General features: G+C 38.1%; 1 protein-coding gene across 4 annotated transcripts in view; it reads left to right on the forward strand.

Moving 5' to 3' along the window:
* The window catches only part of FKTN (fukutin), a 112,654-nt gene that overhangs the window by 45,890 nt on the left and 53,024 nt on the right, over nt 1–13,740 (forward strand). For 3 of the 4 annotated variants that reach the window (XM_043452957.1, XM_043452958.1, XM_043452961.1), the window contains exon 10: nt 7,143–7,240. In XM_043452957.1, coding sequence (XP_043308892.1) covers nt 7,143–7,240 — 98 coding nt within the window. Of the gene's footprint in view, nt 1–7,142; nt 13,028–13,740 lie in introns of those variants that run through there. The other variant, XM_043452956.1, reaches the window with a different exon arrangement.

Raw genomic sequence — 13,740 nt, forward strand, 5'->3', positions numbered from 1 at the left:
TATTAAAGGATTCAGAAGGAAGAGTTGATATATATGGAGTAATGGCCACAGAAATGGATCAAACATGTCAGTAAATTTGTTAGCTCTTGTCTGGTTTACAAAAAAAAAAAAAGGATGTTAAAAATAAGTTGAGGAGGAGATTTGTTACATTTTCAAGGAATAAGTATACTAAGTCCCATGTTAAGGAAGAGAATAAAGATTCTGCATAATTTAGTCTTTATTAGAAAATTTTGTAGTGTTACATTTGTTGAAAAATAGTAAATATTATAGACATTAATTACTACTGGATAGAAGTATTATTTAAAACTTCCAGATGAGAAGAACAAAAGATTATTTATAAACCCTTACCAATTCAAATGAAAGTAGGAAAGGTGGGACAAAGAAAAAGTATAGTAAACTAAAAACATGTAAAAATAAGCATAAAATAGTCAGCATTGTTGTATGTGTATTGGGTACTATTCTGTGCACTTTACATTTACATATTCATTCTATGCTAACATCTCTCTGAGGTGCTGCTAGTGCCTTCACTTTATAAATGAGGTTAAAGCACACAGAGATTGGCCAAGGTCACCCAGCTGGTAATTGGTGAAGCCAGGGCATGAAATCAGACAGTCTAGCTATAGAGTTCAAAATATGCCCAACCACATAATTTATTACAGTAAATACTCACAGATTAAACTAACCTATAGAAAGATAAAGATCATCAAATAAGATAGAAAACAGCATTTAGCTATAAAATGCTTGGAAAAAGCAAAAGTAAAGCAAAACCACACAGGAAGCTTGAAAATTACGGGGATGGAAAAGATATACCCCAATATTATTAACCAAGGAAAATTGTTCTGTAATCTTAGTATCAGACAAAGTAGAATTTTATTGAAGGGAATGTTAAAGGATGTTAAAGAATTAAAAGGCCCACTGCATAATTTTACAAAGGAATAGTCCACCAAGAAGAAATTATACTCATGACTGTAACTGTAACTGTGATGACTAACAATATAGCTTTGAAATATATAAATTGAAAACTGATGAAATTACAGTGAATATTTGACATGTCCACAATTATGGTGGGAGATTTTGGTTATACTTTTATTTTAAAAACTGCTCGTTCAAGCAAAAAATAAGTCAGTAAAAATATTGAAGTGAAAGTCGTGTCTGACTCTTTGTGACCCCATGGACTATAGCCTACCAGGCTGCTCTGTCCATAGAATTCTCCAGGCCAGAATACTGGAGTGGGTAGCTGTTCCCTTCTCCAGGGGATCTTTCCAACCCAGGGATCGAACCCAGGTCTTCTACATTGTAGGCAGATTTGTTACCATCTGAGCCACCAGGGAAGCCCAAAAATACTGAAGATATGGACAAAATCAACAAGCTTGATCTATTTGATGTATTGCCATATAAAAGTCTTCATCCAGCAAATGGTGAATACAGTTTCTTATCCACTATAAATGGAGCATTTACACACAAGTTGATTAATGTACTACGTATCAAAACTTGTAGAATGCAGTTAAAAGGACAGAGGTAAACTTGTAGGCTTGAAAACAGTAAGTATGAAAGAATAGATTTTAAAAAATAAAGTTACACATACGTGTAACTCTGTGGCTGATTCATATCAATGTATGACAAAACCCACTGAAATGTTGTGAAGTAATTAGCCTCCAACTAATAAAAAATAAAAAAAAAATAAATTAAAAAAAATAATAATAAAGTTACCAACTGAAGAAATTAAAAGAACAGCACAGTGTCAGCCCAAGGAAAGTGAAGAAAGGAAACCTAGAGAAGAAATTAATGAAATAAAAAAACAGCATCAAAGACCAACAAATCAAAAATCTAGTTCTTAAATTATAAAACGTAAAATTAAAGACAATATTCAATACTCAAACCCTGGATGTCTGGCTTTAGAGTTTATGCTCTCAACTTTGTTACACTGACTGAAAAGCAAATCTGTGGACTACTACGTACTCAAGTGTGATAATTAAGGAAAATGTGAAAAATGATAAAATTTCCTGGAAATACTATCAGTATCAATATCAACTCAAGAAGATCTAAATAACTTAGACTCATTAATGAAATTGAATTGCTAATTTAAAATCCTTTTCTTTTCTTTTCCCTACCAAAGACTTAGAAAATCTGTAGGATACTTTTACAGTGCCTTCATAGTATAGATTATTCCCTATATTAAATAACTTATTTTGGGGAAAAAAAAACTTACTTTAATGCATTCATTTTGACTAATAGCAAAAATTTTAAGGGAAATTACTGTCTTAGTGAACACAGAGGGAAATATCCTAAATGAAATGCAAAAGAATAGAATTTTGTAGTGTGTGTGTATTAGTGTAATTCTCAACACTTGAAGATTAAAGGAATAAAAAAGTACATGATTATTTCAACAGATGACATTAAAAACATTTGATATATTTTATAATTAACAATAACAAAAGACCTTTTAGTAAACTAGGAGTAAAAGGGATCTGAAATTTCTTTAAATTTGCTAAAGGGAATATACCAAAGACCTAAAGTGAGCAATCTTATTTAATCATAAAACTTCAGAAGTGTTTGTCTCTTTCTTAATCATTAATTAATTTTTCATTAAATTTATTTTTTAATTGAAGGGAAATTGCTTTACAATACTGTGTTGGTTTCTGTCATACAACAGTGTGAATCAGCCGTGATTATACATGTATCCCCTCCCTCTTGAGCCTCCCCGCTCCCGTCACCCCACCCCTCGAGGTCATCATAGAGTGCCAGACTGGGCTCCCTGTGTTACATCGCAACTTCTCACCAGCTATCTGTTTTACATGATAGTGTATATATGCCATTGGCTACTTCCTCCATTCATCCCTCTCCTTCCCCCGTTGTGTCCGCAAGTCTGTTCCCTACATCTGTGTCTCCATTCCTTTCCTCCAAATAAGTTCATCAGTATGATTTTTCTAGATTCTATATATATGCATTAATACATAATATTTGTTTCTTTCTGACTGACTTCACTTTGTATAACAGGCTCTAGTTTTTGTTTTTTTTTTTTTAAGAGAAGGGCTTCTAAACCTAGAAACCCTTCTTTTAAAATCAGAAGTAAAACGTAAGAAATATGTGCGGGAAAAAAAAAAAAAGAAATATGTGCGGACTCTGCTTTTATTAAGCAGTATGCTGGAGGGCTTAGGCACTGCAGTTACACAAGAAAAAGACATTAAGAGTTAAAAGTGGAGACAGAATTGGTAATGAGAATAAACTAGTGTTGTTTTGCAAGAAATTCTTGTTTTAAAAAATGGCTTTGCTATTTTAACTCTAGAGTTTAATGCAAACTTAAGTTTAAAAAAATCAGATTCAGTTATAATAGATGATGTCTCTCTTTCTCACTTAGCCTAGCTAACAGTAAAAACAGTGTTTGTCACTTAGCTATTATGTTTATAGGTTGTACAATTGATGAAATTAGTTTATCCAGCCACCAGTAAGTAGTTTTATAGATTTTAAAGATGTCTGTGAGGGAAAAAATGATCTATTCCAACTAAATTCTAACTACTGTTTTTTGCAAAACTAAAATGAAGTAAAAGCAGTATGAAATAGAAAATAAATGGATTTTTTATGTGTGATAAGATCCCTTGAACTTACATTCTGATTGGGGCTAGCTTAGTCCGAATTAAATCTGTTCACATTTTGGATCCTATCTCTGGGCTTTAAAGTAAAAACTGCTTAGGAGAACTTAATCTGGGCTTAAAAAGCTAAAATAACATTGACTATATTATAGTCTTGGTTGTTATTCACTGGTAACCTGGACAGAGTATGCTGTTCTGAGTCACTTACCACCCCACCCCCACAGCTTCCTCTCCACAACCCCATTTTACAGTCAGTTTTTACATTTATGGTTTGTTTACCTTCCCTCTTTTCCTAGGAAGCTGGAGTTTTCTTTTTGCTGAAAGGCTTAAAAATTATCTGGCGAAAAGAAAACCACAGTTTTAGGGATATTTCTATTTAGGAACAAAAATTAACATTTGAGTTAAATTGTCTTTGAGTAATTTTAAGATTCTTTATATATTTTAAATGTTTTGTTTTTGTTTGTAAATCTTTCATTGTTCAGTGAAAGCTTTGAACATTTTATTTTATGAAAGCTTTTATAAAATTTGTAGCATTCTCACCCACCCTGTCATCCTGGTTTTTCATTCTTTTCAGTTCAGTTCAGTTCAGTCACTCAGTCATGTCCGACTCTTTGCGACCCTGTGGACTGCAGCACGCCAGGGATCTAAATGGGACGTTTCTTCGTTCTTTTCATTCTTGTACCTCTTTCCTAAAACTGTAGAGGATAGAATTTGAGAGAGAAGTTTCCTGGCCTGTTTTACCTGATAGACCATGATTTCTGCCTCATTTCAGCTTCAGTGTGTCAACTTGGTAAGATGGACAGGTGGACATTCTGCTGACCAGCATCTGATTGGGGACGGTAGAGGCTGATGATGGATGGTTATATCTCATGGCAAAATAAGCAATTCCATGAATATGAGTGTGCAGAGTAAAATTGGGACCAGCAGATGGTGGAACTGTGCTGTATCCTGTTTCTTCCTCAGCACTGAAACTTGCTGTGGCCTTCTTTTCATACAAGCCAGCTGGGATTGTCTGTTAACTGCCTGCACCTATTGGCTGGGTAGAAGGGACTTGTTGCTTTCTTTAGAATTGCTCAGCCTGTCATTCTCATCTGTGGCTTTAAGTTCATCCGGTAGTAAAACATGATATTGAGAAGCAAAATATACGAGAACTGACCTTTCCTTGAAGAACATCCCTGTTAGATCCCTTTTTCTATAGTATGATTACACTTTGAATCTGTTTTTTCTCTGTTGCTTTTTTATTTAATCCTCTGATATTTTAAATTTCTTTCATCTCTGCTATGCTACTTCAAATCTTATTACTAAAGGTTCTTACCATGTTGTGAAGGAAAGAAATATTTCTCAAAAAGCAACAACACAGAAATATTCCTCAGAAAGCAACAACACAGAAATATTTTTCAGAAAGCAACGACACAGTCTATAATATAAACTATATAAACGTAAATCTAACAAACCTGCTAGTTCCCTTTGTAATATAGAACTTTTTACTGATCCAAAATACCTTTAAGAAGTGTGTTTCAGTAACAAAACTTACTAATTGAAATAATTTGCTATGAGTTGAGTTAAATTCATTATAACATATTCCTTGGGCTAGCTTAGAGAGACTGTTTTGCATTTGAGATGAAAGAAAGAAAGGAAGAAAAGGAGGTGGGGGAGGGTGGGTTCTTGTGAGGAATGGAAGCAAGGAAGAAGCCTGGGAGAACATGTTAGAGTCATGCCTTCTTTTTTCCTGAAAAGTCCATGCTGTGAAGGAAGAGAAGATTCACCTTACACGGATGCTGCTTATTTTAGTGTTCTTTAGGTTCTTTTAGTAGCAGTTTGAATTTGATAGAGATTTAATGATGTGCAACCTATTAAAAATAAGAAAGAAAAAAGTTTGAGACTAAGAATAGAAATTAAAAAGGGCAGGTGATAAAAGGCAGAGCAGGAAGAAGGTGGTTTGTATAACTGTTTTTTTTTTCAGAGAATTATTGTTGAAATACAGAACATCCAAGCATAGGGTCTCTATTCCTGCATCTGAGGAGGGTCGGTGGGGTGAAGCTTTGCTTAAAAAGTCAATATATGTTGGGTCTTACCATGTTCACATATTGTAGTATGAAATTCTCACTACTGTACAAGTTAGAAAAAGAATTTAAGAAATACTCTGACTGAACCTGGGAATTTCTTCTTTAGCTATCTAGTGTTATCAAAAGCTAGATAAAGCTTCACAGTGAAACCCAGGACAGAGAAATTAACTTGGCCTGTCACAAAGACACAAGTATTTGTGATGCTGTTGTTGGAAAATATCATATATCGCCAGGATTGAGTTAGGTTCTCTGGCTAACTAGGAAGGTTTTGTTTCCTCTCTTACTTGCTATACATGCCTCCCTCGATGTATACGAATTTCAAATACTAGAAATGTATTAAAAAAGAATATTTATATATTTATGTATTTAAGGAATTGTCTCGGCCAAACCCAAACACTTCCCCAGGGTTTTCCAGACTCTTATCATTTGCCTCCATCTTTTGGCAACTTTTTGCTTTAACTGCAGTCTTAGACCCCACTCCAATACTCTTGCCTGGAAAATCCCATGGACAGAGGCGCCTGGTGGGCTGCAGTCCATGGGATTGCTAAGGGTTGGACATGACTGAGCGACTTCACTCTTCACTTTCATGCATTGGAGAAGGAAATGGCGACCCACTCCAGTGTTTTTGCCTGGAGAATCCCAGGGACGGGGGAACCTGGTGGGTGCCGTGTCTGGGGTCGCACAGTCAGACACGACTGAAGCGACTTGGTGGCAGCAGCAGCAGTCTCAGACAGGCACTCCCTGCTAACAGCAAAGATGGCCATCAGCAGTTCTCAGTTTCCATCCCACAGCTTAGAGACCTCTGCACAAGAACGCTTCTTCCCCCGGTAGTTCCAACAGAAATTCCAAGACTGACTTCCATTTGCCTAATTTGTATAAATTCCCTTCCCTGACCTAGTGACTATAATCTACTGGCTAGGTCTGAGTCTTTTTTACCCATCTCTGGAGCCTAGGAGTGGAGTCAGCCGCTTTTGGACCATATGGACTGGGACTGCTGCTGCTGCCGCTAAGTCACTTCAGTTGTGTCCGACTCTGTGCTACCCCATAGATGGCAGCCCACCAGGCTCCGCCGCCCCTGGGATTCTCCAGGCAAGAACACTGGAGTGGGTTGCCATTTCCTTCTCTAATGCATGACAGTGAAAAGCGAAAGTGAAGTCACTTAGTCGTGTCCGACTCTTAGCAACCCCATGGACTGCAGCCTACCAGGCTCCTCTGTCCATGGGATTTTCCAGGCGAGAGTACTGGAGTGAGTTGCCATTGCCTTCTCTGGACTGAGACTAGGGGAGTGAAATTGGGATACAGTTAACATTAGAAAAGAAAGGAGATGCTGGACAGTTAACAACAAAATGTCCCCTGTATCTGTTCCCCAAAGCTGTTTAGTGGAAGAGGACTGTCCTTTGGCCCAGGGTACACTAGCTGTGGGTTCCTTAGCTAAACTTCCACTGTTGGAGCCTAACTCCTCTCCACATTGCCTGTTTTGCCACAGATACCTGTTTCCCAAGTTTACACTGTGCTGGACTGAGTTTGTAGACACAAAGTTTCGTGTGCCCTGTGAAACTGTCGAATACATTGAAGCCAACTATGGTAAGACCTGGAAGATTCCTATAAAGACATGGGACTGGAAGCGTTCTCCCCCCAACGTGTGGCCCAATGGAGTCTGGCCTATTTCTGAGTGGGATGAAGTTATCCAGTTGTACTGAGATAGTAGGTCAAAATGGTATTAATAGAATTCCCCTCCTGCACAAAAGGAAGATGACTGTTTAAAAAGATACATGTCAAACATAAGTAGGAACCAAAGAAATATGAGAAGTTTGAAGATACAGAGTCCTAACTCCTGAGCCATCTGATATAATTCTCTCATCTGACATTTATTAGAGTCTCCATGTGCCAAGTGCAATACTAGGTTACAGTGGAGAGGCAGAAATGAGTGAGACAGATGTCTGCCTCTTTCCCCCCTCCCTTTGGTAAGCAACCCAGTTCCTTTGAGGGAAACCCCCTCACCCTTTGAAGAATGTTCCTTTTATAGAATATGATATGTTCTATAAGTGCTTTCAGAAAGTTCAATGTTTGTACTGGAAGGTGGGCTTACCAGGTGCAACTAAGGAAGGGTATACACCAGTCAAAAGGAATAACTCCTTTAAGCCTGTATATTAGGGCTACTTTTAAGGTTGTGGATGCTGAGTTAATAATCAAGTGGTCAGATTTCAGGTGATGTCAAGAAAAGATGTGAGGCAATACCTTTTACAAGCAACCTGGTGTGGAATTGATTTAGAGCACAGGGCATCATATAAGAAAATGACAGTTTATTTCTAGTCTTGTCAAAGATATGTAAATTTCCATACACCTTCTATTTTCATATTTGAAGTGAAAAGAAAGCTTATGTGTGTGTGATGCTTCAATTTCCGGCCATTGTGAGAATATTTTCATTGACCTGATAGTACTCGTTTGACAAATCATTCAAGTGAGACTATGCTACCAGACATGATTTCTAAAGGGCTGTGATTTCATAAAACTTATTTTCATTATTTCATTCTCAATCAGTAGGTAAAATATGAGTGATTCGTGGTCACTTAATATTTTCTGAATTTATAATCCTTATAAATCCCAATTTAAATATTAACCCTAAAATATTAATAGAAATACCTCTACTTTTTCTAAATGTACTCCTCACTATATTTATTCATCAATTACAGTTCCATATCTTTCACTTATGGCCTATGAACCAATTTCCATGATATGTAAGCCTGCCTGTTCCCCTCCTCTTCCAACACTACAGCAGGACTCCAAAATGCACATAAGTGGCAAACCTGGCAGCTTGCCCACCTGAGATCATCGTGTTTGTAAAGTTTGTATCCATTCCCAATTGTCCTATCTATTGAATATTGCGGGCGAGGGCAAGAACTGAGACATCCCTACTTTATCATGTACCGCCCACCCTGAAACCCCTGGTTTCCTTTCTCCCTTGGAGATACATCTCTGAGTGGGCTGGGATGGCTGTGTCTCCCCATCTCTTCATGAGTCACTTTGATTGCGTATTCTCGGTGACAGGTAAAGGGATATCAGGCACCGGAAGCATGCTGTTTTTTCTTTGTCCAGAATAGGAAGCCATCTTACATTTTATCTAGGCTGCTTAGGGCTACTTTCTGGACCAAACTGGCAGATTGTCCTCTACAACTAAAGAATAATAGTAATATCATAGATGGAAACCAGAAGAGAGAGTGGGCTGAAAGTTTTCCTAAAGCAAAGTTGGGGAAAGCTACAACCTATGACCACACCACTCCAAATTAAAAAATAACAAAAACTTTTTTTGATACATAATAACCAGTGATCTTCCTCTCTTAGGATGAACTTTCAGTGCATTGTCATTGGGTCTACTCATAAATAACATAATTAAGTTTTTAGGGTTACCAGTAAACTTGTCCCCAGATGACAGGTCATTGTAATCAACTTTCTCTTTGCTAGAGAATCAGCCCATAGAAATTATACCCAAATTCTAAATAGATGAACCTTAACTTCTTTTTTTCATGATCGAAAAATTTTAACAGGTATTATTAGTGTTCCTGGGCAAAATCCACCTTGTTTAGTGAGAAACATTAGTGAGAAGCGCAAACTTAACTTCTAGAAGTGCATACACTACACATTTCTACCCATTTCAGGTTGGGTTTCCCGCTGTTCGCCAGGGTAGGAGGGTCTTACCCACTCTCTGTTTAGGTTATTTCATTTTATCTGTCCCTGAAGGGTTCAGAATCTAAACTATCTTGTTCACATTGATAGAGGTTCCATATCTATTCCCCTGTACACAACTGGCTGCTCAAATACCTTTTTTTTGACTGCCTTCTGGTTTCACAGGCTCTAGATCTTGGATCCTACCCTAAGTTGGCAGAATGAAAGCCCTTCCCTAAACTCTGAAGGCCAGGCTTGCTCTGACAGATTCAGTTATACTTCATTCCGTGCTTCTTAACCATTGCACTCTGCTAAGTGACCAGAGACCTTGGATCCACTAATCAGCACCTCATCAGATCACTTTTCTTTCCTCACCTGCATATTCCAACAGTAATTTTCCTAATCTGACCATTTCCATGTACAGTTTGCCTGGCTTACCAGGAGAAAACCTCTTATGTTAACTTGGTAGAAGTTATACATCCATGGATGTCCCCAGAGAGGTCCTGAGAGTCAAGACTGACAGTCTGTCACTTGACAACCAGGTGGCCACTCATTCCTTCTCTAAGCAGGGAGCTCATGTCCTTCTCTCCTCTGCTGCAACTGCTGACATCAGGATCCAGGAATAAAATCTCAATTCTCCAAATGGAGCCATCCTGAGAAGCTGAGCAGTGGGACAAACCCTGAAATATGACCACTAGATGGCAGAATGTGTGCCACCATTCCCCCAAACACGTTAACACTCATGTGAAAATCAGCCTGCACTTGAATTTTAAGAGCCAGAGGGAGCTTCACTGCAACATTTGTTTTAACCCTTTTATTTTATAGCTGAATAAATAAGCATAGAAAGGAGTGATCTGAGCAAGAAACAGTTGGGTCTCTTAACTCAAGAGTGCTGTGACTCCTGGTATATGCCTGTTTCACTGATCACAGCACAGCGTCTTTTTTTTTTTTAATTAAAAAATTTTTTTTGGTTGTGTCAGGAAGATCTGCTGGAGAAGGGAATGGCTACCCACTCCACTATTTTGCCTGGAGAATTCCATGGACAGAGGAGCCTGGTGAGCTACAGTCCATGGGATCGCAAGGAGTCAGACACGACTGAGCGACTAATGCTTACACTCAGCATGTGGGACCTTTATTCCCCAACCAGGGATCAAATCTGTAACCCCTGCATAGGAAGCACCAAGTCGTAACCACTGAACCACCAGGGAAGTCCCACAGCACAGAATCTTTAGCCCTGCTTAACATGCTTGACCGAGAAGTTTACAGGATGTTTTTGCCATTCCCCACTTAATATCTTTCTGCTCAGATTAAGAGCCTGAGGTGATAAAGGGAAGTGTTTCTTTCTTGTCCAGAATGCTTACACTGTCTTCATACCTTTATCTAAAACATGCCTTATCTCCAAACGGTGAAATAGTTCATGTTTGGAGGCATTAGCCTTTGGTCATGATATTCTTAATATCCAGGAGCGCCTGATTCCCTTAGGCTCAAGATGTATCCCATTTCTACTTGCATCTTCCACTTCTTCAGGAAACCATTAACACCAGGCCACGAAGTGCCAATTTCTGCAGACTCCTTTCTCTTCCTCTTTATTGATACTCTCTTATGAATACAAGTAATTGACAATAGCCTGTGCTCATTTCTTTTTTCTTTGTGATCCTAAACCATGGGTTCTAGCGTTATAGGCTATAAAGCTTCAAATGGCACATAGGACAGCAAGGTATTACATAGGAAAGCAGGGATTTATGGATTGGGGACCAGAGCTGTGTCTAGGAAACAAACCTGAGTGAATTCCCACTCTCCAGTAAACCCTCACCCACTGTCACAAGGCTGAGGCTGCCAATGTCTCTGAGTCCCTAGTTCCATCTTCTGGAAACTGAACAGTTCTTTTGTTCTCCATATTATAAATCCTCAGGAGACATTTCTCCCTCAAAACCTAGTCAGAGAAAGTGCCACATTCCCACCTTCTAACACATAGTCATAATTTGTAACAGCTTTAAAGCCTGGGAAAAATTCTAGTTTTTGATGAATCAAGAGGATTTCTCTGAAGAAATGTCCCAGCAGCTATTTCTCTTTCTTCCTCCTCTTCCTCTGGGTTACCTCTAACATGTCACTTAGGGAAAGTGGCATGTTAGCATAAAAGGGCACAAACTTTTAAATTAGGCGGGAGTTTGAGTCCCAGCTTCATTATGTGGGTTTTATGGTAGGGAACCTCATAGCTTCAGTTTCCATATGAGTGAATTGGTGAAATGATGGATATTTATGATTTTTTTAAGTTAGGATTAAATTAAGTGTACCTAGTATCGACCTAGAATTAGGTTAATACTCAAGAAATGTTCTGTTTCTTACTTCCAAATCCTTTTCTAATTATTCTTCAAATGGGATGGGAGAAACTGGGGTAGGACACAGTGCCTACTCAGAAGATTGCATGACTAAATTTGCCTAGGGAAAAAAAAAATGTTTCATTATAACAAGGCATCAAATTGTATGGTTTATGAATTCAGAGATATTACCGTGGTGCTTCCTTCTCTAAATTGAACAGGTATTTTCATTTTATTGGTCAAGTGATTGTCTTCTAGAGTCTCCTTATGCTATTCCATATACTACATAGTTCTAGATCCCAAGCAGGTCACTCTCTGTACTTCCCTATGTTTGGTGCTTGCTCTGCCCTGAACTTTTGTCTCAATATTATAGCTTTTCCTGGAAGTAAACCCTCACCTCCTTGTTAGTAAATCTCTGCCCAGCCGAAATCAGGTATAAGCGATTTGGAGAGGGAGAGAATTTGGGATACTTACTTTACTTAATTTTTTGTGCCCATGAATACTATATCAGTATGATTAAAGAGGAATTGATAATAGTCATTTCCACCTTCTTCCCTCAAATTTATGTTTCTGTTTCAACTAGGCAAGAGTCAACAGGGTCTGTGATGCTATTTTAAGCTCTTCCACATCAGACTGAAATCTTAATTATAGCTTATAAGTCAGACAGACCAATTCAGTGGTAATACTTTTTGTATGGGACCTGTGTTTATAAAGGAGGCAAGTATAAATTTTCTTGAGGGAAATCTCTGTTTCTTTATTCTCAGAACTTATATCTTAGAATGCCTTCCTTGCCATCCCCCAGCCCAACCCAATGCAGAGATTATGTTGGAACCCATGAGCCACCCAAGCTGCTGTGTTTCTATGCACAGCTCTCACCATGGAGTTGAAAGGCAGTATGAGGAGAATTAGAAGTACTGTATTTTGTTCTATAAAACAATATAAACTGTCTCAAGTACCATTAAAAAAAATTACAAGATTTTATAGACTTATAATGACTCATTTGGAGCATGGGGAATTGTTCATGTGTTTGTTAAATAAAAATCATAAGTAGCTATTTGTGTGTCCTACATCATAACCAGAAAAATGTTGATTTTTCTAAACAAAGTGATATTTTAAATGTGAGTAAATTTCAGTGTATACTTTGTTTAGTCACTGAGTCATGCCCAATACTTTGCGACCCCATGGACTGTAGCCTGCCAGGCTCCTCTGTCCACGGGATTTTCCAGGCAAGAATACTGGAGTGGGTTTCCATTTAGTTTACTATTTCACTTTATCTTCAGGTACAGATAGTTTGTGGTACTACTGAAAATACCTTTAATATTCTTTTGATCAGAATTTGTAATATATAATCCTGTTTGGGATGATGAATAAAATTTTTCTAATCACTTGAGATATTTTGTGTTTATTTTTAAAGCTTGCAGTAGAAATAATAGTCACTAACATTCATAAGCAATCTAGTAAAATAGTAATGTTGCCACCAGTACAGTACTTCTCAAATTAAGGTGAGATAGGTTTTATGGTTAGACCCTAATTCAATATGAATAGTATCCTTATAAGAAAAGATTAGGATACAGACAAACACAGAGGGAAGATCAGGTGAAGATTTAGGGAGAGGATGGCCATCTACAAGCCAAGAAGAGAGGCCCTCAGGAGAAACCAGTCCTGCCAACACCCTGATCTAAGCCTCCAGAACTGTGAGAAAATAAATTTCTATTTTAAGCCACCTGGTCTGTCACACTTTGTTAGGCAGCCCTAGCAAACTAATGCAGTAATCAAGGCAGAATAGTATCGGTAAAGGGATAGACACATAGGTCAATGGAGCAGAAAAAAGGAAATTAGAGACTTGACATCAAAATATGCTCAACTGGAGAACAAGATGGCAGAGGAGTAGGTGGACATGGAGTACATCTCTCTCCTTGGATACATCAGGAACACACCTTCAGACACAGAAGTGCATGAAGAACACTGCTGAGAGCCGACAGGAGTACCTGACCAGCGGAAGAGAACAGACAGACTCACGCAAAACTCGGCAGGACGAAGAAAGTAGGGGGAAAAGCAGAAGTGTTAGTAGGATTGGACCTGCCCTTGGCGGATGGGGGAACT

The sequence above is a fragment of the Cervus canadensis genome, chromosome 30 (assembly GCF_019320065.1).
Source record: "Cervus canadensis isolate Bull #8, Minnesota chromosome 30, ASM1932006v1, whole genome shotgun sequence".
Classification (NCBI taxonomy): Eukaryota; Metazoa; Chordata; class Mammalia; order Artiodactyla; family Cervidae; genus Cervus; species Cervus canadensis.